The sequence below is a fragment of the Eleutherodactylus coqui genome, chromosome 1 (genome assembly GCF_035609145.1).
Source record: "Eleutherodactylus coqui strain aEleCoq1 chromosome 1, aEleCoq1.hap1, whole genome shotgun sequence".
In the NCBI taxonomy this organism is placed as follows: domain Eukaryota; kingdom Metazoa; phylum Chordata; class Amphibia; order Anura; family Eleutherodactylidae; genus Eleutherodactylus; species Eleutherodactylus coqui.
Window position 1 is genome coordinate 251,258,970 of NC_089837.1, and position 25,497 is coordinate 251,284,466.

At 38.5% G+C, this 25,497-nt stretch overlaps 1 protein-coding gene across 1 annotated transcript in view; it reads right to left on the bottom strand.

Annotated features, from left to right (window-relative positions):
- Positions 1-4,168: 4,168 nt before the first annotated feature.
- The window catches only part of GRIK2 (glutamate ionotropic receptor kainate type subunit 2), an 843,071-nt gene continuing 821,742 nt past the window's right edge, over positions 4,169-25,497 (bottom strand). The window contains exon 16 of the mRNA XM_066608100.1: positions 4,169-4,648. Coding sequence (XP_066464197.1) covers positions 4,484-4,648 — 165 coding nt within the window. The 3' untranslated portion in view covers positions 4,169-4,483. The remainder of the gene's footprint in view (positions 4,649-25,497) is intronic.

Below are 25,497 nucleotides of genomic sequence, written 5' to 3' on the forward strand. Positions count from 1 at the left end.
CTCTAGTAGTAACAAAAAATGATTTGTAGGATGCTTAAACTTCTCCAAAATGAGAACAGAAATAAAAAACAATTTAACGAAATATGCAAGTAGTTATTTACACTTTCTTTAAGTCACATTTATTTCTTCCTCACTAGTTGGACTGACAAACTAAAAATATTAAAATTTAACTTTTATTAAATAAAATTTTAAAAGTTCTATGAATGGGCAAACTTATGGACAAACAAACATATATTCATACGGGATTATGTATAAATAAATCCCAGAAAAAAAGAAAAGATAAATTATATCTAGTTATGCATCCAGATTCCGTGTTATTAACAGCTCGATTTTGAATGTTCAGAGATGCTACCCGTTAATGGAACAGTCATAGCTTTTTGTTCCATGTTCCGCTGCACGTATGAATATATGTTTGCTTGTCCATAAGTTTGCCCATTCATAGAACTTTTAAAATTTTATTTAATAAAAGTTACATTTTAATATTATTAGTTTGTCGGTCCAACTAGTGAGCTGGCAATTTAATCGCTGGACGTGTTCTGCCTCTGTGAATTTGTTACATTTGTTCCTTGCAAGCATCAGTAAAAGATAACTAGCTTATATACATTGCCTGGGTTTCCCTTTTATGGTACATTCCAGGAAACTCTGTTTAAGATTTTTTGGCACGACAGTTGTTACATATTTGGTTAATTTGTGCAATAATAACATTTGGATATTAGTCGTAGTACTTGTATGAATCATATGTAAAACCTCCCATCAAAAAATTCAAATGCCTTACCACACTTGATGCACTGACTCTGTCTTTGCAGCCCTTTATGTTCTGTCTCTTTCCTGCTCATTCTTAAGTTATTGGTCACATTGTTCATTTGTCTCAGTTGCCCACAGTAATTTTACTTTATCTGCTTTCGGCTGGATTTTTCCGATGGGTTTCCATTTTCGCATAGGACTGCTGGATCCATCACAAGTCTAAATTATTTACCATGCTGATCACAAAGCATCCTAAATCATACCATAGATTATACAATAGGCCTCATTTATTGAAACTATTTGTTACACATAGCAACCAATCATCGTTCCTTAAGCTGCTCTAGCGAAATGAAAGCTGTGCTGTGATTGGTTACTATGAGCAATAAAGACTTGAAACACCCATCTCCCTAGTAGTTTAGTTGAATCATGACATGTATATGTACCAAGTTTGGGTGAGAGCCATCAAGGCATGTGGGAGTCTATTATTAACAAGCAAATTTTCACACGTAAATATGACAGAATAAACAGTATGTTCAAAAAATGACCACATTTTCAGTCCTATAGGGTTTTTCAACTTATCTTACATTTACCTTTATCAAACTACCTTCAAAGGAATCCTGATATCAACTATAAGCACCATAAACTAAGTTATGATGTACATAATTTATGTGATGTGGATTCTAGGGAGCCTCTTTTCATATTCGCCCAGTCTCCTATTCTTTCAGCGTCCTCTGGCATATTCAGCAAGTGTGATTCTTTTCAGAAGGCTTTGCACACACACTCCCATAGAGATGCATACGAATGCACGCACCCTTCATCTGAAAAGAGCCATATTTCTGTGCGCTGACTTCGCCAGGGGAATGTGCATACACATCTGTCTGAAGCTGCCCCTAGCGATTATTTAGACTAAGGTGTTTTTCTCCTGTTATGTGGCCATGACAATCACGGCTGCATAACGGGACAAAACCAAACCACTGATTTCCATGGATTTCAGTGATTTCGTTTTCACTATCACGATTCACGCCTGTTAATTCTATGGGTGAGAAAAGATAGGAGTTGCCCTATTATTCCCGCATGTAGTATTAATTACATGCGGGAAAGATAGGGCAGCACCTATCTTTCGCCATTTTTTTCCAAACTCCTGTGCTCTAGCCATCTGAAACTGCCCTAAATCAGCAGAATACTCAGTATAAAAAGTACTCTGTTGTGTGCATAGTTTTAGAACACAACTTCTAAACATTAGAGATTTCTATGTGCTGCTTTCCTGTTAATTTTTCACATTATCACATTACATAGTTTTCAAATCCTAAAGCCTTTAAGCTTTCAATCACTTGAAATCTGGAAAATATTTAATCCATATATTGCATACAATTAAGCTCAAAATATATAATATTTAGTACTGAAATAACTATATATTTGCTGGTTTGTGAAAAGAATTAAAGAAGTTTCACAGAATTCCAAAAATGTAGCAGCTTTTCTTTTTAAAATAGTGCCTCACATGTCCACAGGTTGCGTGTGCTATGCACAGCAAAATTCATTGGAGCAGCGTTGGAATACCAGATGCAACCCAGTGACAGGCATAGTAATGTTTCTGGAAAAAGCAGGCATGTTTTTATACTTATGTAATCCCCTTTAAGATTAAACTCTTATCATGTTACTAAAAGCTATGAATTCAAACTCATCACAGTGTAATTTAAAAAGCAACACATTCAATGTAAATGCATTCAATATCTATCTCTAATATGCACACTACTTCCTTTTTGGTCAAATGTACTATGGATTGGTGTGCCATCATATTGTGCCTCCTTACAACACCATATTACAAAGATATATTTCCACTTGAGACACTGTCTATAATTAAGAATACCTCAGTAGTAGGGCATCCAGTTTAGCATGCCAGGATTTGTTTTATATGGTATTCATGCAGTAAAAAGTCTTTGTATTTCTGTCTCTGAAATCAGAAACTTTCAGAGCTACAGCAGGGTCTTAATGAATGCTGTATTGTGGTTCCAAACAAGTCAGAGTTTGTAAGAAGCTATAGTACAGTTGTGTTCATAAGTCCTGAGGCCTTATTCTTACAATGCAGCTTTTGCATGGCTTTATTTTCTTTAGCCAAATGTGGAAGTGGGCCTAACAGAATAAAAAATTTATGCAATATACTGTTTTTTGAATCTTAGTTTTAGCTCACAAAACGTATTTCAAAACTATACTGGTTGCATAGCCATAATATTTACCAAAGGATTATAGTAGATAGTAGATATTGCGCTATATAGCACATATATGAAATGTGGTTAATAAAATTATATCTGGTATACAAAATAAAATAGATAAATCAATTTAATTTTTGCTTAAGTTTATTTTGTGCATTGAATTCAAACAGGAAACTGTGTGCACTTCAACTGTTATCACAATGTGGTCAAGAAGACTGTGTATTTAACCATTTACACACAATTGATCATTACAGTATGTTCTTAGCTTTGTGAAAATCAGGGGTATGGCATGGGAAGCAGTGCTGGTAGTGCAACTAGCAATACTGAACTTGAAAATAAATGTTTTATATTGAATTTGAATTTGATAAAAATAATCTCACCAAACGTTGGTGGTGCTCACGTACTACCGTTTATGCTTGGCATCACACCCCTGACAGAAGAAACGTATGTTTGGATTTTGTTGATAAAAAGTATTACAAAAATCTCCATACAAAAACTATTTTTATAGAAATCTTGCATTTCCACAAATAAACCTGAACATTTTTTGAAAAAAAAATTGCTCAAGGATTTTGTTCATTTAACACTGACTGTATTGATGAATGCAGTCCATTTGAAGCTCCCTGTGGAAAGTTCTTTTAGGAGGCCCATACATTTTCCACAGTTGGAGGGAACTGCAGAGGCTCAGTAGGGTTCAAAAGGAAACAGGGACTCATTTTTAAAAAAATCCATGTTGTCAAAGATGAATCCTGTTTGGCAAATCCACGGTTTCCCTCTTTTCAATACACAATAGGTTATTCTTCTGTATTCCATAACAGCTGTCTCAGCATAAATATTCTGCACACAGAAATGCTGCAATCTAGTTAAATTGATCGATACAATTATTGCCTTGTTTACTGACATTTTGTTTTATTTACGACAGTGAAACACAGAGTCCACAAAGCATTTAAGAATCTTCTCATACTGTACTGTTTGTATAATCATGTATAGTGATGAATTAGAATGCTGTCATGTTCTAATGTTGCCATTTCAACTTAAGAATGGATTTAGACATTTGTATTGGGCAAGAAACCACCACATTTTCCTTTATCTTTGCCATAGAAATGCAAAGAACATACAGTCGTTTAGATACAGTTTATGATTTCATTCTTCATTGGTTATCCTGGAATTTTTTTAAAATTTCTTTTAATAATGTAAGTTTCAAAAATAACCTGTTATCCTTTTTTGTCATTTGGGACCTTATAAAGCAACCACAAAACATACACATTTACATTCAGAAGAATGATGGACCCCTTAAAGAAAAAAAAAAAATCAACCTCCGCAGAAGTTCTTGATTTATCCATGACTCTTGCAGTTCTAGTCTGACTGACGGATCAGATTAAGTCTCAAGTTCATAGACGTAGCGACATGAGGTAACTCATTTTTATTTTGCACGGGTTGCATATTTCCACAGGAAACATTCTCGCAGAGTTGTTTGGAAAAAGAAAACAAAAAGCTGACAGTTTGTGCTTGGGGATGCCTGACACCCAGCTCTATGCCATTGTTTCTTTTCCTGGCAATCTTCTGTCATTAAAAGTATGCATGTTAATAACTTCCTCTGTCTTCACTATTACAGGAGGCTGTGGTTTATGTTTCAACCGTCGTTGACACTTTAGTGACATCCTTAATTCTTCTACCATTGCACTACAGAAGGATCTCTGCAAATACAAAAAGATATGTTTTTGTTGAAAATCAATTTTGCAAGCAAAATCCATATGGGGTATATAAACTATTAAAGATTTATTCTTTTGGCGCAGCATATCAGCTAAGCAACCCTGCAAATTTACCATGTTTCTGCCTGAAGCTTCCAACAAACTGCTGTCACTTAAATATGCATCACATAGTAATTAAAATGACTTATCAAGCTGCGAAAGCTCATTGAAAATTTCACCTTGTCAGTAAAATTATTTATCTGCCAACTAGTGCCTGGTGATGCACATTATAGGCAAATGCATTTGAGACATATGTTCTCTGAAAAACACATCCAAAAACATTTGTAGTTTGCACATTTTCATATTTGCTAGGCAAATTATTTCTTTATTTCTCACACCGTATTTATGCTCTGGCTCTGTACTTGCATACATTTGCTAATTCAGAAAATTACTAATTATCAGGACATATTTCAGTCAATATTAAGTCGGTATACATTGTTATATAGGTGGTTTGTCTTCTCAAAGAGGATACATGTGAATACATTTACAGTGGAAAGCAAAATGATAGCATAATATGCATATTCCTACAAGGCCTCCTTTCATTGTTAATGAAATTCTATTACTTATAACCATATAGGAACATAAAGTATAATTTTATGTTAGGTTCTTCACTTCAGTATATAATGAAAGCCATGTTATAATGGGGTCTGTTCAAGTTATCTTTGCTTTTATAGCTCAATATTAGAGATGAGCGAGCACCAAAATGCTCGAGTGCTCGTTACTCGAGTGGAACTTTCAGTGATGCTCGAGAGTTCGTTTCGAGTAACCAACCCCATTGAAGTCAATGGGCGACTTGAGCATTTTTGTATATGACTGGTGCTCCGCTAAGGTTTTCATTTGTGAAAATCTTAGCAAATCACCAAAGTCATGTAAAAAACACAGAAATGGATAGGGCAGGCGAGGAGCAACATGCAGGGCTGCATTTCGGGCTCCGAGGTCTCACTATTAAGTGGCAAGAGTGAGACCCCCCCCCCCCCCCGCACTGTCAGCATAACGATCGTTCTCCTCTGCCACAGCTGTCATTCAGCTGAGAGCTGCGCTGAGCCAATCAGAGGCAGCACTCACTCATCCATTCATGAATTCATGAATGGGTGTGAGTGAGAGCTGCCTCTGATTGGTCAGGCTGTGACCAATCAGAGGCAGCTCATTCAGCAGGCGGGGATTTTAAATCCCCGGCTGCTGAATACTACAGAGAGCAGTTCTGGAGAACTGCCAGCTGGCCGCGGCTGAACTCCGTCTGCCGGGACCAGGTGAGTATATATATATTTTTTATTTTTACACATTTCTGGATGAATTGCAGGGAAGGGCTTATATATTTAAGCCCTTCCCGAAAATTCATTGTGCGATCGCCGGCAGCCCATTGCTGCATTGCCGGCTCCATTGAATTCAATGGGCTAACATCGTTCTGCTGGGACAAGGTGAGTATATTTTTTTTTTTACTTTTTACACATTTTAGGATGATTTTCAGGTAAGGGCTTATATTTTTAAGCCCTTCCCGAAAATTCATCCCGCGCTCGCCGGCACCCCATTGCTTTCAATGGAGCCGGCTGTATTGCCGGCTACATTGAATTCAATGGGCTAACATCGTTCTGCAGGGACAAGGTGAGTATATATTTTTTTTTACTTTTTACACATTTCTGGATGAATTTCAGCTAAGGGCTTATATTTTTAAGCCCTTCCCGAAAATTCATCCCGCGCTAGCCGGCAGCCCATTGCTTTCAATGGAGCCGGCTGTATTGCCGGCTCGATTGAATTCAATAGTCAGTGCTCGTTTAATCGAGACGAGCACCGCGTGGTGCTCATCTCGAGTAACGAGCATCTTGAGCACCCTAATACTCGAACGAGCATCAAGCTCGGACGAGTATGCTCGCTCATCTCTACTCAATATCAAAACTGCATGTTGTGGAAGTGGCTACTAGAAGAATGAACAAGCACAGGTGTAAACATAGCTCAATAACTAAATTAAATTATTCTCATTGTTTATCTACTGTTTTATAAAACAAAATTAAAACAGCATAACAGTGATGATATTTTTCTCAGTTCATCTTTATTATAGCATAGCAACTAAAAGGCACAATTTAGATTAAATTGTAAGTCTGCCGTGCCCTGCACCCTTCCTCCAAAACATCACTAACTGTCTGTCCGCTGTCTGTAACACTATGTCCTCTCTCTACCTAAAACTAAACCTCTCTAAAACTGACTTACTGGTATTTCCACCCTCCACTAACCGACCTCATCCTGACATCTCCATCTCAGTGTGTGGCGCCACCATAACTCCTAGACAACACGCCCGCTGCCTTGGGGTCATATTTGACTCTGATCTCTCTTTTGCCCCCTACATCCAATCTCTGGCCCGAACATGTCAGCTGCACCTCAAGAACATCGCAAGAATCCGCTCTTTTCTCACTGTGGAGACGTTAAAAACGCTTATTGTCGCCCTCATCCACTCCCGGCTCGATTACTGCAACTCGTTGCTGATCGGCCTCCCCTGCACCAGACTCTACCCTCTCCAGTCCATCCTGAATGCGGCAGCCAGGCTCATCTTCCTGTCCAGCCGCTACTCGGACGCCTCTGTCCTGTGCCGGTCACTGCACTGGCTGCCCGTTAAATACAGAATTCAATTCAAACTCGCTACCTTCATCCACAAAGCCCTCCACAGAGCAGCGCCCCCCTATATCGCCTCCCTCATCTCAATCCATCAACCAGCCCGGGCTCTCCGCTCTGCTAATGAAACCAGACTGAGTGCCCCTTTCATTCGAACTTCTCATTCCCGCCTCCAAGACTTCTCCAGAGCAGCACCGGTCCTCTGGAACGCACTACCAAAGGCTACCCGAGCAATCCAGGACTCGCAGAACTTCAGGCGTGCTCTAAAAACGCACCTCTTCAGGGAGGCATACCGCATTCCCTAAACAAACCTCTCTGTACTCCGCCTGATAACATGCTCCCTGACCTACTGACTGCAATCCCTGCTAGCCATCATAAACCGCTCCTGCGGTCACACCGTTTCTGCCGTCACACGGCTAAATGTCTGACCATTGTCTATGTGTAGAGCATCGCTCACTCTCCACCTCGCCATACCGTGCACATCTCCAGCCCCTTTACCCTCTGTATCACCCCATTACTTGTAGTATGTAAGCTCGTTGGAGCAGGACCCTCACCCCTATTGTTTCCATCAACTGATTACTATATGTAACCGTGGTTCTGTAATGTTTGTATTTTGTCTTTCTGTATTCCCCCCTGTCTATGTAAGCGCTGCGGAATATGTTGGCGCTATACAAATAAAGTTTATTATTATTATTAAGTTAAAGGAGATTGCCCAGTTGTAAACTACTGATGTGCTATCCTCAGGATAGGTCATCAATAGTAGATTGGTGGGTTTGTGTCGCCAGGGACCCACACCAAATCAACTGTTTGCTGGGCTGGTGTGCTCATGCAGTGAACAGATTTCTACAGGAAGCAGACAACTTTGTTCCCACTGCACCAGCTAGGTTTGGTATTTCAGCACTGAAATGAATGAGAACTTGGTTTGCAGTACCAAGCCTGGCCAATGCAGTAGGAACAGAGCTGTATGAAGTGCATCAGCCTGGTGATCAGCTAATCAGTGCGTGTCCCATGCAACAAACAGTTGCAAATCTATTATTGATGACCTATTATGAGGATAGCTTATCAATAGCTTATAACTTAGCAACTCTTTTAAAGGCTAAAAATAACTCCTCATTTTGCAAATCAATCATCATTATCCCCCCACCCCCACCATCATCTAAACCACTATGGCTTTATTTTAACTTTATTTATGGAATTAATTCAATAGATAGGGGCAGTGACACATAGTCCCCTTTCTCTTGGGTCTCTATTCTGCTACGGGTACTTACAACCTGGGTCCTGACAGCATCCAGTGAAATAATATAGTGTGTGGGCCCCCACACACTGTTCTGATGATACCTATCTATAATAGAATTCTGTGTGTGGCTATGTCTGGAGTTCAAGAGAAACAAGGTAGCACGGAATGTAAATGAGTCTTGTCTGGGGACTGAAATTAGGTTTCAATTGATTTAAGGGTCTAGTCTTGAGTCATAGTCAATTATCTGAATTAATTAACATGTCTGGTTTGAGTTTAAATTCTGATCAATGGAGGCTTCACTGCAGAGACACTGATGTTCATCTCTCTTCCTCACTGCAGAATCACTGCCACTCCACAGTGAAGAGGAGATTGAATGGAGTGCAGTCATAGATGTTCAGTACTGCTTCATTCATTTTCAATGGGACTAAGTAAAGCTAAAGTCCCATGGTGCAAGCACCTAGTCATGACTGACTCACATTGTGATGTTTTCTTGGCAGACTGTTTTTGTGGGGTGGTTTACCATTGCCTTCCTCAGTCATTTTTAACCCCCAGCAAGCTGGGTACTTATTTTACTGACCTCAGACGGATGGAAGACTGAGTCAACCTTTAGCCAGCTACCTGAACCAAGCGGGGATGTAACCCACAACCTTCAGATTATGAGCGAGAGCTTACGACTGCATTTCTTCTGCCTTAACACTCTTCGCAACATGAGGCTCTTCAATGGGACTGCTGCAGGTAATTGGGCTTCATGTGTGTTCCCACTGCTCCATTCAATCTGATGTCACTGTGGGTGGATGTAGTAGGTCCACATTGACAAGAAGATGGAGGTACAGGACCTCCATTCTCAGAACTGGTAGGGGTCTCTGTGGTGAGACTCCCACCATTCAGGCTTTTATCGCTTATTCTATAGTAAACAAAAGAGGTTTTTCAAAGTGCCAATTTCTCTAGAGAAGTTGCACATTGCTGTGGATCAGTTAACCTGTGGTAAAACACCAGGCTTGAACAGTGCACCTTTGCACATCTGTGGAAAATTCAGGACGGAGATACTCCCTTATTTTCATATAAAACATGCCTTTCAGAAGTCCATGTAAGAAGTATTATTCATAGTGATATTTAAACCTGATAACCAGCTTTTGAACATCAATTTATACAGTGTTTGCTGACAAGCTGTTTAACAGTAATGAGTTGCAACACATATTGAGGTTTTTGAAGCATTTGATTTCATAAAAAATGTTAGAAACGAGCAAACTGGCTTAGGATTTTTATACTTACCCTTTCACAACGGTAAAAGTAAAAAATAATGTAGCTGTGCATGCTTCTACTGAGAGAGGAATATGGCACATATGCTCCCTCTCGCTTTAAATTTTTTTGCAAAATTTGAAAAGATGCAGATATCAATGTATTCAAATATGGCTTAACTGAAGATAATATTTAAGATTTATTTTGTGGATAATATATTGATTTATTTTGTTGATCCCTTCCTTTCTATTATGATTATGACAATTTTTTTTCTAGAGTTTATGGCTTACTAGTCAATTGATGCAAGTCCACATTACAGTATTTCTCTATGAATGATGTTGGAAAGCTTGATTCTAGTTAAACCCCAAATAAAGTACCTGAGCATTAATGTTATGTGAGATCTTTTGGAATGTGAGAGACTGAATTTGAATCCGTTTTTTTAGCTTATATTAGAAAAAAAACTTGGCATAAGCTAAATTTTCCCTTAATTGCAAGAGTCAGTTTAATTAAAATGATTGTTCTCCTAAAGTTCTATTTGTCAAGAAAAATTGACAATTGGAGCTAGGATCTCTGTTTTGAAAAAACTCTGATTTAATAATAAATAGTCTTTCATAGGTGCGAGGCATGACTTCAAGAGTTTTAATTCACCAAATTTAATGTAGATTTTATATCATTAAGTAGCAAGTATGAGTCAATTGGGAAAGCTATATGTTGCTTCTGATGCTTATATTATTTGCTGAATATAATTCTCATTAAATATTTTTCAAGTATGTGAATGTGGACAGTTTTACAGCATGTAAAAACTTCCCTACATGAAAATTTGAGAATACTTTAGATAGTTGCAAGGTATACATAATTCATAATTGATTCCTATTAGGTATGATAATGTTTTGTACCTGCTTAGTACTTTGGAATCAAGTAGTATGTGGTACAAGTGGTTCTAATCAGAATATAAGGTTAACTTGGTTAGGTTTCAACAGTTAAAGGGCTTGTCCTGCGCCGAAACAGTTTTTTTTTTATTATATAGGCCCCCCGTTCGGCGCGAGACAAACCCAATGCATGGGTTAAAAAAACAAAACCGTTTAGTACTTACCCGAATCCTCGCTCTGCGGCGACTTCTTACTTACCTTACCAAGATGGCCGCCGGGATCTTCACCCACGATGCACCGCAGGTCTTCTCCCATGGTGCACCGTGGGCTCTGTGCGGTCCATTGCCGATTCCAGCCTCCTGATTGGCTGGAATCGGCACACGTGACGGGGCGGAGCTACGAGGACCAGCTCTCCGGCATGAGCGGCCCCATTCACCAGGGAGAAGACCAGACTGCGCAAGCGCGTCTAATCGGGCGATTAGACGCTGAAATTAGACGGCACCATGGAGACGAGGACGCTAGCAATGGAACAGGTAAGTGAATAACTTCTGTATGGCTCATAATTAATGCACGATGTACATTACAAAGTGCATTAATATGGCCATACAGAAGTGTATAACCCCACTTGCTTTCGCGGGACAACCCCTTTAAAATCAACAATTTGCAACACTGTCACTTGCCTTGAAGGACGCAGCCTGCACCAGTGATGTGTGACCGGACTACTTCATGGAGCTAGAAGTACTACCAATGTGTGACCAGGCTACTTCACGGAGCTTTTTCAGGATTACAGCAGCGTTGTTCACACATTGCTTAGCAGCATGTAAACCATGCTCCCTTGACCGAGCCCATAACAAGTAATTTTTACTGCAATTGCGCACGATTCAGAGCAATGCATTTGTGCCATGAACAAGGTAGACTGTAGTACTGTATGTTTTGCCATTGCGGACCATGATTTAAAAGGCTATTCAACCTAATGACGTCCAGATGTGTTCTGTTTTTGACGGAATTGTGCAGCATGTTGCGCATTTTTCCACATATTTGTGCATTTCCCAAAGATTTCTATGGAGGCCTTTGCTGTACAATATGCAAATATACATAACAGGTCCTATTTTTTTGTGTGCACAGAAAACGTGCATAAATACAGTCATCTGAAGAACCCCTAATACTGTCAATTGCAGAAATCTCAATTGATACCTGAACATATAAATAGCAAATGTATTAAGAAATGCAAAGGAAATATTTGGATTGTAAGGCTGCCTTCACATGGGTCAGAAATGCTGTGGAATTTCTGCTGGTGGAATTGCTTTGGAAATTCTGGAGCATTTTCAGTACAAGCTATGCAGACGGAATTTTAAAAACTCTTCCTCATACGGAGCAGAACATTTTCCCAACAAATCTGCATTGTTTGTGAAAAATTTGCATCCGCAGCATGTCTATTTATGATGCCAATTTATGCTACAGAATTTAACCCTTGAAATACAAGAGTAAAATCCCACAGCAGACGCGTAATACAAACACGGCCAAATCTGTACTATTTAGGTGTGAATATAGCCACTGCAGATTTGGTGAAAATTTGCTGTGTATTTTCCATTCCATTTCCTGGACAATAAAATAAGAGTTGCTTTAAGAATTGTACTGAAAACAACATTTTATTTATATCGATACTCAAAAATGCTGGATCCTTTTATTTGTTTTACTATAAAAAATGACTTTATGATTTACCAGCAGTATCTTGGTTAGTTTTCCAGCTTAACAGCGTCATTTTATATCTGCAAGTTTCGAAAGCAATTCCTGCAATTCCTTGCAGCCTTGAATAATGTGTTGCTAAACACCTTGAAGCCTTGTTATAAAGTTCATGTGAATGTGAGTGTTCTTTTTTGCTACTAGGACAACAATCATATTAACAATTTATATGTAGCTAAATAAATGATGTGCCAGTGATTACATTATATTTTGAATCATGCATTTATTCATAATGGATCAATTTGTTTTAACTAAATGGAAAAGAAAAAGGGTAATGCATAGACAAGACGAGACACAAAAAAGGGTTGTCAGAGGTTTGTGATGGAACACAAATTATATTTCTGCTTTTCTTTGTAGGAAAGAAAGCTCTAGTCACTCACTTTAAATAAATTGAATCTTTTACTTTGCCCTTTGATACGGTTTCTTTGAAAGACACTTTCAAAATTCAGAATGAAAGTGCAAGGTTTGTTCAGAAGTTCATTACCTCTAGCGTTGCACGTCAGATATTGTTTGAAACCTTGTTAAAATGTCTTAAAGCAATAATGGCAGTAATCTTGCAGCTTATAGCGTGTGTTTGAGGTCAATGTTTTTACATTTTCTAGTATACATCAATCAAAATGCTTTCCATCTTGACTGAAGTTAGCCCTGAATGCATATGAGGCCCTCCTGTGGGTTTCTTTTCTAATAAGCTTGTCTCTACAGGCTACTCCTTCTGGGAATTTGAATGATGTACTGCACAGTTGGAGATTTTCAATTGAGTCTTATAAAGCCAGAAGCAGTAACCAAAATTTTAGGGAATGTTGACAAAGCAAAGAATCTTTGACAACCTACTTTGAAAAAAGAATCAGCATGGGACTTACTGTACTTGGTGAGTAAAATAAACATTCTTATTCCCCAGTTTAAGTTAGTTAAAGGTAAAAAGTAATGTAAAGTATGTGTTTTTCATAGTTTTTTTTACGTTTTTTTGAAACTGTGATGCTGTTCTTTTTTTAAATTATTTCTTTTGCTGCTACTACTACTAACTGTACTAATCTTTTACAACTGCTTTAAATATATACATGATTGCAAACACCTGTACACATACTACTTTTTTTGCAAAATCATGACTTTATTCTATTTACAGTGAGGTAAACTCAGTAAGCTCTGGCAGTGGTACATATTTATACCACGAGACATATACAATTACAGTCAATAGCAGTAGCTTGTGAAAGAAAGAAAGTAGTGTTTGGAGCATAGCAATGCCATACAAAATCCACCCAAAGGTAAGTTTAATAGTTTTTCTCAATATTAGTTAATTTAAAGTGTCATTATATTTCCAGATTACATTTGTTTCTTTGGCAGGATAGCAAATACACTACTAGATAATGCAAGAAATTAGATGCAAGTATTTAGCATCAGAAAAATAATGCGATCTAAGGGTCAAATCAGGACAAAAGGGGAAGGGCATAGGTTCGAACGAGCAGTAACAACTCACATAGAATATAAATGTCCATGCAAATCCTTCATATAAGACAATAACAGAGTAAAACTTTCTTTACCCACTTAGGCTCATGTTATAACTTAAAATTGAGTTGTACTTCTCACTTGAATCTTTTTGTCCTTGGGAAGCTCTCATAGCCTTGTGAAAAAGAACTCTACAGACATCGATGAATTCCAACTTGTATCTGTACACTACAAATTTTTTAATAACAATTTTTTTAATATATCAAATTACTATAGCCCCATAATTTTATTGTAAGTTTATCAGAACTGTAGAACTTTGCAACAATATATATGTTCTTATGCAGAGGAAAGTAACAAAACTCCCTATGAAGTTCCATAAGCATACAATAATTCTATGTGCCTTAAACTTGGTAACTGGCATGTGCATGATATGTTATTATGTAGATTATCTATTTATTGTCCATTGATGATTATGAACTAATTAATATGCATGAATTGGACTGTTTGTTCCCACCTACATCCCTTCACCTTTGAACAGATCTGAACCTGAGATTAAGGTTGGGGGGGGGGTTGCTGTTAAATACCCACATGTGACTTCTTACATTATATGGTCTATTTGTTGGTACTGACAAAGGGACAAATCTGGTCATGAAACATATAAAGGTTTTAAAATGTCCAGTGAATAGAAAAGTGCCTAAATTTTTCAGATTTTTTTTAATGCAGCACTGTACACCACCTCTTTTTTTCCTGCATGCTCACTTGCCACATATGCTGACAGCCTTCCATTTGAGTACTGGAAATGCACAGGAACATCAGCTCTTGACCACTGTTTCAAGGCACAACAAGATGTTGTGCTCTAAGCTCAACACCAAAAAGCAAACATAACACACAGAGGTACAGTCTCTCTCTTCTGTAATCACTGCATATAAGGATTGCCCCAAAGAGGTTCTATTTCTGCTTCCTGTAAGCATTTCCATGACAGTGGAATGGTATAGATTGCCTTTTGTCTGCTTTCTAATACATTGTTTTAAAAGTTTTTTAAGACAAGGAAGTCTAATTTAAGGAAGTATTAATTAATGGATTTGTAAAATGCGACACATTTTATTATTCCAAATGCAACTAAAATTAATTAAAAAAGAAACAAATATGTGTTATATATACTTGATTAAAATATACTGCAGTTTTATGTCTGTATGATAACAAACTAAAAACAAACCCTATGCAGTCTGATGATGCTGTAATATGCCCTATATTAGCCCCCTGACATCTTTCTAACAAATATTTGGAAGGTTAGCAAAAAGTAGAGGAAAGATAAAAGGGAGTATGACTGCAGCCTCAGACTACATCATTTACAACCATGAATACATGGGCATATAATAGTAGGCAATTTTAAATCGAAATACTTTACAGAGTTTCTTTTTTTTTTTTCTTTATTTTAAATGTATTAAAATTTTATATGTTCAGAGGTTAAGTTACTCTTTAAGACTCCAGCTATATATATCACCCTTTTTTACACATACCTGTGGTTTTCGCGAAAAACTTATATCATATCCTATTCCTATACCTTTCATGTATGAGAAATAGGACATGCCAGTAAATATCAATGTGCATAGTCCTTATATAACAGACAATACATGGACGTATATCTGTTTCCTGTCTAATAACTTGCAGTATGACTAGTGTGCACCTAACCGTAAAGACAGTCAGTAGGTATGAGTTTTACAATATTTTGCACTCTACTTTGATCCAAACCTACTTGAAGAATTATTTCATAATGAAAGAAGCGATACAATTTGACATTACTTTAGTTCACCTTTGTTATTTATTTGATTTTATGCTTCAGTGATTTTATATTACAATTTTATTTTTGTCAAAGGTGCATTATTTTATTGGGCAATTATTTTGGTCCTGTCAAACCAAACCATCTTCCACAGGGAGGTAAGTTCAAGATTGAATCGGGTAAACTAAAAAGTGTTTGATACTGTAACACATGGAATGTTGGTATATTAAATGAGAATGCTTGATCTGGGCAAAAATGTGTGTAATCAGGTTAATAACTGGCTCAGTGATAGAAAACCAGGGGTGGTTATCAGTGGCACATACCACGTTTAGGTCGCAGTTACTATAGGGGTCAATATTGAAAATATATAAATAAATATATATATATATATATATTGGTAATGCAGTGAAAGAGATACCCTACTGAGGCTGCTGGAAGCTACTCCCTGGGACCAGAGATAGCTAAGAAGGAGCTGAGAGAGCTGCAAGCCTGGGGTCCAATGCGTGCCAAACTGTGATGCCGCAAGTCTTAGGGCTTAGTCAGACGGGCGTTTTTTCGCGCAATTTGCGCATGCGTCCGTCGATTTTATAAAACCATTGCTTTGCAATGGTATCGGACACATGAGCGCTTTTTATGCGCTCGTCCGATAAATTATAGAACAGAAATCGCAGATCGCACCTATCTGCGATTCCTGTTCTCTTCTCTATATGCGCTCAATGGGGCTGGCGGCAGCAGCGCCGACCCCGTTGAGAACATATAGTAGACAAATCATTCTCCTCTACCACAGCTGTAACAGCTGTGGCAGAGAAGAATGATGTTTGCCCATTGAATTCAATGGAGCTGGCAATACAGCCAGCTCCATTGAAAGCAATGGGCTGCCGGTGAGCGCGGGATGAATTGTCGGGAAGGGCTTAAATATATAAACCATTCCCTGCAATTCATCCAGAAATGTGTAAAAATAAAAATATTAAAAATACTCACCTTGTCCCGGCAGACGGAGTTCAGCGCGGCCGGCCGGCAGTTCTCCTGAACTGCTCTCTGTAGTATTCAGCAGCCGGGGATTTAAAATCCCCGCCTGCTGAATGAACTGCCTCTGATTGGTCACAGCCTGACCAATCAGAGGCAGCTCTCACTCACACCCATTCATGAATTCATGAATGGGTGAGTGAGTGCTGCCTCTGTTTGGCTCAGAGCAGGGACCAATCAGGGGCAGGTCTCACTCACACCCATTCATGAATTCATGAATAGGTGTGAGTGAGAGCTGCCTCTGATTGGTCAGGCTGTGACCAATCAGAGGCAGCTCATTCTCTGAGCAGTTCAGGAGAACTGCCGGCCGGCCGCGCTGAACTTCGTCTGCCGGGACAAGGTGAGTATATATTGCTTGCTCCATTGAATTCAATGCGCTGGACAGCTCCGGCCCATTTCTATTGAAACGCGGCTAGGAGCAGTTTTTTCGGGCGATTTTTCGGCCCCGGTCACGCGATTTGCGGATGCGCATCCGTCATGCAATCCGCAAATCGTGGCAAAAAACGCTCGTGTGACTAAGGCCTTACAGGGAAGGATGTCCCTAGACTGACACCCAGTTGAGTATGGTATCTACCATTGTGGACTGCTGCTGTTTTGCAGAAAATTTGAGGCATGTCAGAAGAATCTCAGAAAAACTACTGTGTAGTTAGTGCCTTGACAGGCAAGTGTTTATTTTGTGAATGTGCTGCCAGCGCCTGCTGTTTTTCCACTAGGTTTTCTGTTCTATTGCTGGAATCAAGACAAATAAATATTGGTTGGACCTTTATATGGACTGAGTAGCCACTGTGTCTTTATCGACCCCACCCCTCATGCAGATATTGCCACATATGGTAGGGGATGTGGGCATGTCTAGTTGGTAGGGGCAACAGCAAGACAACCTGGTGATTTTTAAGGACTCTTGGCTAAAGAGACCAGTCATGTGTGGATATCCAGAGGTAAAGAGGTAAAGCCCCACTGGAGTGTGGTGCGGTCCTCAAAAGCAACTGTGCAACAACAGACAGCCAGGGTTGCCACTGGAGACTGACATCAGTGGCAGGCCGCTGTCGCCAGTAGGCAGAGAGACTGTTGCTGGAAGTGCAAAGGTACAGACCAGTGTGCACCTTATTGCCAAATCTTAAGGAGACAAGCAAAAGTCCCTGGTTTCCACATGAGGAGTGGTGAGATCATTCTAATGACCGTTGGTTCTGTGCAGTATGGACTTCAAAGAACTGATAGATGCAATGTTCTAAAAGTGTATAATGAAAATGACAGAAAAATAATGTGTAATGTGCATAATATGCTTGCTTTGCTGGATGGTGCAGTGAAAACATGTCCAAGGAGTATATTGATCAGAATATGTTGCAGAAAATAATTTCTAATGCTACTGACACAAAAGCCTTATCTAATAAGTTTTATGAAATGTCTGCTTCTGTGTATGAAATGTCTACAATTTGTGAAAGTATTCTACAAACTGCACAGGTGAATGCAGAGTATGAACAGGCTAGTAAAGAAAGTCCAGCCACAGCCCATGTGGGAATTAACCCAAGTATATTCCTAGTGGTATCGTGTAGAAATAACAAAATAGTGCATATAGTCCTAAGAGTGAAGGCAAACTAGAAGGGGCTGTTGCCAGTGTAGTTTTTTTTGAAACTGAGGTAGTTGCTAGTAGCAACCAAATGACTGCTGAAAGTATAGATAATAAAAGCACTTCTTCTCTTAAGGCAGGAAATATAGTCAGTCAAGATCATGAGGTCAAAAATAGAAAAGAAGGTGAACAGTTGCTCAGACTTCAAGAGGAGCTTGTACAGATGCAAGCTTACATAGATATACCTTTGAAGGCCAAGATAATCGTAGAAGAAGCATGTCAAGCTGCAAATAAAAGATACAGTTAAAGCAAGACTTGGAAGAATTGACAAAAAAATATGAGGATTATCTTTGAAATATCCACGAAAAGAAGCAAAATCTCAAAATACAAATGAGAGCCCAAAAGTTAAAGGTGACCCAGTTGAAGAAAAGCTTAGGTATAAAGCTAAAGTCCAGTAGCTTAAACATAAATGTGCCCAAGCTATGGAGGACTGGTCCAACAGCTAGAGCAAACGAAACCAGCTCTGAAAGGTGAGCATAATGAGTTGATCAATGAGGTAAAGGTACTTCGGCAAGACAAAAGTAACTCTGAACACAAGAGAAAAATAGTAGCGACTCAACTTCCAGAGCTACAAGTAAAAATCACAGAAGGTGACAGATTACAGGCAGAGGTGCCTGAAAAGGTGAACAGACTGCAGATGGGATTTTGGGTTGTGGTTGTATTCTTAATTAGCCAGTTATGTTTAAACTCATGTTAAATAGTAGTCAGTACACAGTTGCCATTATTTAAAGTGATTCTGGTTTGCCCTATATGAAGTTTAGCTGTTCTGGTTGGATTTTCCTGACATTTTCTTAGTTAAATATTTCAACACAAGCCATGGTCCATAAAGTGCTTACAACACATCAAAGGGATCTGATTGTTGAAAGATATGTCAGGAATAGCGTACCAAACAAATGTCCAAGGCATTACATAACCATGGAACACAGTGAGACAGTCATCAGGAAGTGGATTAAATTTGGCACAACAGTGACATTCTGACAGATTTGGAGCACTTTTGTAAGGAAGATAGGAACCTACCCAAAAATACTGAAAGCTGTTATAAAGTCAAAGATTACATCAAGAAGGTATTAGTCTTAGGGTGGCTTCGCACGAGCGTGTTTTTGTGCATGCATAGGCGCGCACAAAGACATGCTTCTATTAGAACCAATGTATTCCCTATGGTGTGTGCACATTTCCATGCTTTACAGGCGTGTGCCTGCAAAACTAGGACATGCGTGCACCACAGGGAATGCACGCATTGTCTTCAATGGAGCCGCAGCTGATGTGGCAAGTGCAGCAGGAAATTCTTTTTCCTCGTGGGGATGGAGGAAACATCTACTGCATGCAGAAGTTGTGTTCTTCATCCCCACAGAAACACAGCAGTGGCGGACAGGTAAGTATTTTTTTTAACACTAAAATTCTTGTTTTTCAGGGAAAGTCTTTTCAGGGAAGTTTCAGCTCTTCCCTGAAAAACAATTGCAGGATGCCAGCAGCTGGATCCCTTACTGCAGCTGTCATCTGTGACAGCTGTGGTAGGGAATTCTTTATTCCCTGCAGGGATGAAGAATTCAGTTGCTGCATCTGTCACAGATGTGGCAGGTGCAGCAGGGAATTCTTTTTCCTTGCAGCGATGAAGGAAACATCTGCCGCATGCGGCAGATATGTTCTTCATCCCCACGGGGATTTAGAGTTTTTTTGCTGCATCTGTCACAGATGTGGCAAGTGCAGCAGGGAATTATTTTTCCTTGCGGGGATGTAGGAAAGATCTGCCGCATGCGGCAGTTGTGTTCTTCATCCCCACGGAGACACGGTAGTGGCAGACAGGTAAGTATTTTTTTTTTTTAACACTAAAATTCTTTTTTTTTCAGGGAAGGCCTTATATGTAAAGCCCTTCCATGAAAAACAATTGCAGGATGCCGGCAGACCATTGTCTTCAATGGAGCCGCCGGCAGCAGACGAGGCTCCATTGAAGGCAATGCACGGACCTGCATTCACGTGTGTTTTTGCACGCACAAGGATGTTTTTCATCCTAACATTTTGGGATAATTGGTCATATTGAAGGTGGAAATAAACCTTAAATGGGTAATATTTTTACAGATATTTTTTACAAGACAAAAACATGCAATTTAACAAGGTTATGAAGACTTTATATATCCACTTTACATATCCTTATTATATGCTAAATGGGGGAAAAAACTGGATAAAACTGATATGGAAAAGGACTTGGTGATTTTAGTGAACTGTAAGCTTAACTGGAGCAACTGATGTTAGGTAGCTGCTGTCAAGGCAAATAGTATCATGAAGTACATCAAAAGAGGTATATGTGTGCGTGATAAGAACATTGTTCCCTATTTGCAAATCACTGCTCAGACCACATACACCTGGGATATTATGTATAATTTTGGGTAGCAGTGCACAAGAAATACATACCTGAGCTTGAGTAGGTGCAAAGGCAGACAACTAAAGTAATAAATAGAAAGGATGCACTAAAATATCTAGAGAGATAATGAAAATTATAGTTATTTCATTTAGAAAAAAACATGGCTGAAGGGCAACAAGTATGTATGAAAATATCAGGGGTCAATACAAAGATCTCTCCCATGATCTATTTATACCAATGACTGTGAATTTTTCAAGGGGACATGCTCTTTGTCTAGAATAAAGAAGGGGCTTCTTTAGTATAAGAGCAGTGACAATATGGAACTATCTGTCATGACATGATGATGAACTCACTAAAAGAGTTCAAGAGGAGCCTAAATGCCTTTCTTGAGTGTAACAAAATTACCTGATATAGTCACTATATTACGTCAGGGATTTTATTCTGGCTGCCAGATTTGGAGATTGAGACAAAGTTTATTTCCCCTAAAATTAGGAAAATTGGCTTTGACCACATGGGGTTTTTATTCTTCCTCTGACTCAACATTGCAGAATAGTAGGCTGAACTAAATGGACAAATAACATTTTTTCAACCTTACATATTATTACTAAGTTACTAAGCGACTATTGTTTATGTGCGAACAAAACCAAAAATAAAAAAATCCCTTCACTCAAAAATTAATAAAAGCTATACAATGCATTATATGTATTACAAAATGGTATCATTTATGTCCAAATATGGCTACGTCAATGGAAAAATGAAATTATTATGGCTTTGAAATGTGTGGATGAAAAAAATGCACAGATTCATTATACAATGTTCTGTAATTAAAAAAAGCAAAAATAGTATCTTTACATCCATATATTTTCCCCCTGTTTTTTAGAGGAAGAAAAATTATGTTTTTCTTGGTTACCTACAAAAGACTGTTATGGGTGCGGTCACTGAATAAGCAAAGTTTGCAAACATATTGAGATGGATGGTACCTTTGAATCATATGAAAATAGCAAAAACATTCATATTCACTCTTATACTATTTGCAGTTCTTCTTCTGCAGTTTACCTGAATTCATATCCCCAGTGCAGAGTCCAGTACATGGGCTGCACCACCTGTCCTTTGAAGGTCCACATTTGCAAACTTTTGAATTAGAGTGTGAACAGAGCCAATCTTCTATCTGCAATTTCAAAGCATTTTGCTGACTACCATAATGAAGACACATTGAACATGATTGTCTAGGGTATTGACAGGGTGTTTAGACCAAAAAAAGGAGGTGATCACAAAAGTGAAGCATACTGGAGTTTTGCACTGGGGACTCGATTTTCTGATCGTTTAAATCACAGATTTGATATAATGTATCAGTATTCTTATTAGAATACTAGTCTTTCCAATTCTAGATTGTATTTTGCCTGTCATCACTTTTGTCTACTACATTGTTTGCAATTTGCATATATTATCTCTTATTCTATTTTACCTTGTTAACACAACATGCCATAAATAAGAGCTATTGCTCAAAATGCGTAGGTTGCTTTTAAGACTTATGTAGGGTTTTTAATCCTGTTGTCTTGCATATTAAGGTTTCTTCATGTGATTCCTGATGTGTTGGATTTCCTTCAAGTTAAAGCAAAACTTAGTTATATCAATAATAGTTTTGCGCATCATGATTGGCTGGGCAAAAAAATCGTACCAATTTATACAAAATCGAATTGGGTCATCTAGTTTGTAGCTAAAACTGAAGAAAATTGTTTTACTAATTAAAGAAGTGTATGTGTATGTTCGTCTATTAATTTTACTCAGTTGTAAGAAATTGTTTCATTTCAGTACTGGGGTCCTAGGTTCAAATCCAATCAAGGGCACCATCCACATGGACTTTTAAAAATTCCAGTCCAGTCCAGATGTTGCCTTTGGCCAGATTTGAACCTACAAAGCCAGCACTGCAAAGCAGAGCAGCAGTGTTAATAACTGAGGCCCCACACCAATCATTTTGCTCCACAGGAAAAGAACAATAAGAATAAATACAAAGAGAACATAAAAACATACAGTTGTTGCTATTGGACAAATTTAGATCTAGAAATCGAGGACTGAAAAACGGTAATGCTAGCAACTGAGACACCACATCTGTCATTTCTACTCTAGAGGAGGAGGAGGAGGAGAACATGCAGATTAAAGACAAAGAGAACATAAAAACACCATTCAGATGTTGCCATTGGACAGACTTGTACCTCTAACTCTAGTACTGCAAGGCAGCAGTATTACTAACAAATGAGCCACCACACTTCCTTCTTTTCCCTTCTCCAGAAGAGTAAAAGATGGAGAACAAGAATAATAAACACAAAGAGAAATGCAAAGTCCATGAAGATGTTGTCCATAATCAACAATGAACCTAGAACCCTTTAATGCCTTCTTCCCTTTTCCCTCCTCTTTCTACTTATCTTCTTTCTTGTCTTTCTTCTTCTTTGTGTGCTTTGTATTTCTCTGCCTCCTCATCCGGAAACGGAAAACCAAGCGTGATGACTCAATTATTAGCACTGCTGCCTTGTAGCACTAGAGTTCTATGTTTAAAACTGACCAAGAACAACACCTAGATTGGATTCATATATTATATTTGTGTTTATTTTTGCTATTATTGGTCTCCTCTGGAACAGAAGAGATAAGTGTGGTTGTTCAGTTGTTAGCACTGCTGCCTTGCAGTGCTGGAATTGTAGGTTCAAATTTGGCCAAAGGCTAGATGGAGTTTTTTTCATGCAGATATTACATCTTGATAAAATTTGAATATAGCAACAGAGCTAATAGCTGAGCCACAATAATAGAAGAACATACACAAGCATTAGTCAAGCCAATCTTCAATCCCATTGAAATCAATGGGATTCTGAATCGACTGTTCCGATTCATGATTATTTTTTGAAAATTTGGTTAGATACTCCTGAACCAAATATTTAATAATCTCTCAACACTAATCCCTAATAGGTTAATGCATTTAATGCACCTAAGTTATGCATAAGCAACAGATGCTTGAGACATAAATTCAAAATCTATGATAAAAGAGTAACATTTTCAAAATAGATTTTCCAATTTTCTTGTGCTGTAACACAGGTCTCTGTATAATATTTAATTACCATATATACTCGAGTATAAGCCAACTTCTGTAGCACACTTTTTATGCTGAAAAAGCCCACCTTCGTTTATACTTGAGTGGAGGTCCATGCACCATTTCTTTCAATGGGGCTGCTGCTGCGTGCTGTGATTTTCGGGGTAGGGCTTTAAATATAAGCCCTTCTCTAAAAATCATCCCTAACATGTATAAAAGATTTAAAAAAATACATACTCACCTCTCCGCTGCCGTCGGGGCTCAGGCGCACCCAGACACTTGGTCCTCTGGTAATGCAGTGAAGTTCTTTCAGCAGGCAGGGATTTAAATGCAATCAATGACCTAGCGCTGCCTGTGACTGGCTGAGCGCTGTGAGCAATCACAGGCAGCGCTTAGCTGTCATTCAATGAATGGCTGAGCACTGCCTGTGACTGGCTGAGCGCTCAGCTAATCAAATACAGCCCTTTCAGCTGGTGGGGATTTTAAATCCCCACCTGCTGAAAGAACTTCACTGCACTGCCAAGTGGCTGGACGCACCTGAGTCCCGACAGCAGTGGAGAGGTGAGTATTTTTTTTTTTTATTTTTTACACATGCAGTGGCCTCATTGAAAGCAATGGTGCATGGACCTCACTCGAGCATAAACCCACCCTAGGCTTAAAATTGAATCAACAAGTTTTCCCGGCTGACTCGGGTCAGCGCATATTGTAGTATATATGGCAATTAAAATAAGATAAATTTAGAAATGAATTGATCTATATATCTCTAATTTTAGATTTCTAAATGCTATATAAGCATTACTGTGCACTAAAGCTGCATAGTGAACAACAATATTTGCATTCAATATAACAATACACCATAGTGGTTATCGGTATTACTAAAGCATGTGTCAAAATGTATCTGTGGTAAAATGAGAGGTCAGCAACAGATAAACTGTGACTTATCAAAACTGTCCATAGCCTATAGCAACAGAACCGATCTAGCAACCGATTGCATCGAAGCTTTCATTGTTGAAGTTACTGTGGTAAAATGAGAGCTCAGCTGTGATTGGTTGCTAGGGGCAACAAAGACTGTTTTCAATTTGATCAATTTGACTAGTGAAATCATGGCTGTGATAGCTTGGTATGTTCGAATTTTGTGCTATGATCGGTACGGAAGAATCAGCTACACAGTTTGCTCAACAACATAACTTGCCTATAGGAACATATCCATGTGGCCCGGTTCTTATTACATTTACCAGGCGGTGAATCATTCTGAAAATTTCATCGACCAGTTAACAGGTGCCCACACCCAGCGTATCGAATACCATTGGGTACACATAAAAACAAAATACTCAAAAAAATGTGCATGGCGTCACAGACTTGTGTGAATACCGGTGGAAGAAAACACGTGATGATTTTCCATTCTACAATATTTTGAATGAAATAGCAAGGTAATTTGCTATTTGGACAGGTTCTAAATTGCTAACATTTTGATTGGACACGTGGACGCATGCTGTAGTAATTTCGTAGTTATCAAGTGAAATGCACAAGCTAAAATATTCAGAAATGTTATGATCTGTACTGTATATAAGTCATAATCTTTTCTTCTACCAGGTTTATTGTTCTGAATTTTTAGTGTCATTACAAACCTGCTACATAGTCATAAGCCATCAATGGAATAATCAGTTCATGTCGTTATTGGGCTGTTTTTACAAAAATCATTGTGAATCAGGACAGCCAATGCTGAATCATAGAAAAATTATAAGTAAAAATGAAGTCAAGTAATTTGACCTCCAGAAGTTCCCCAAATGCA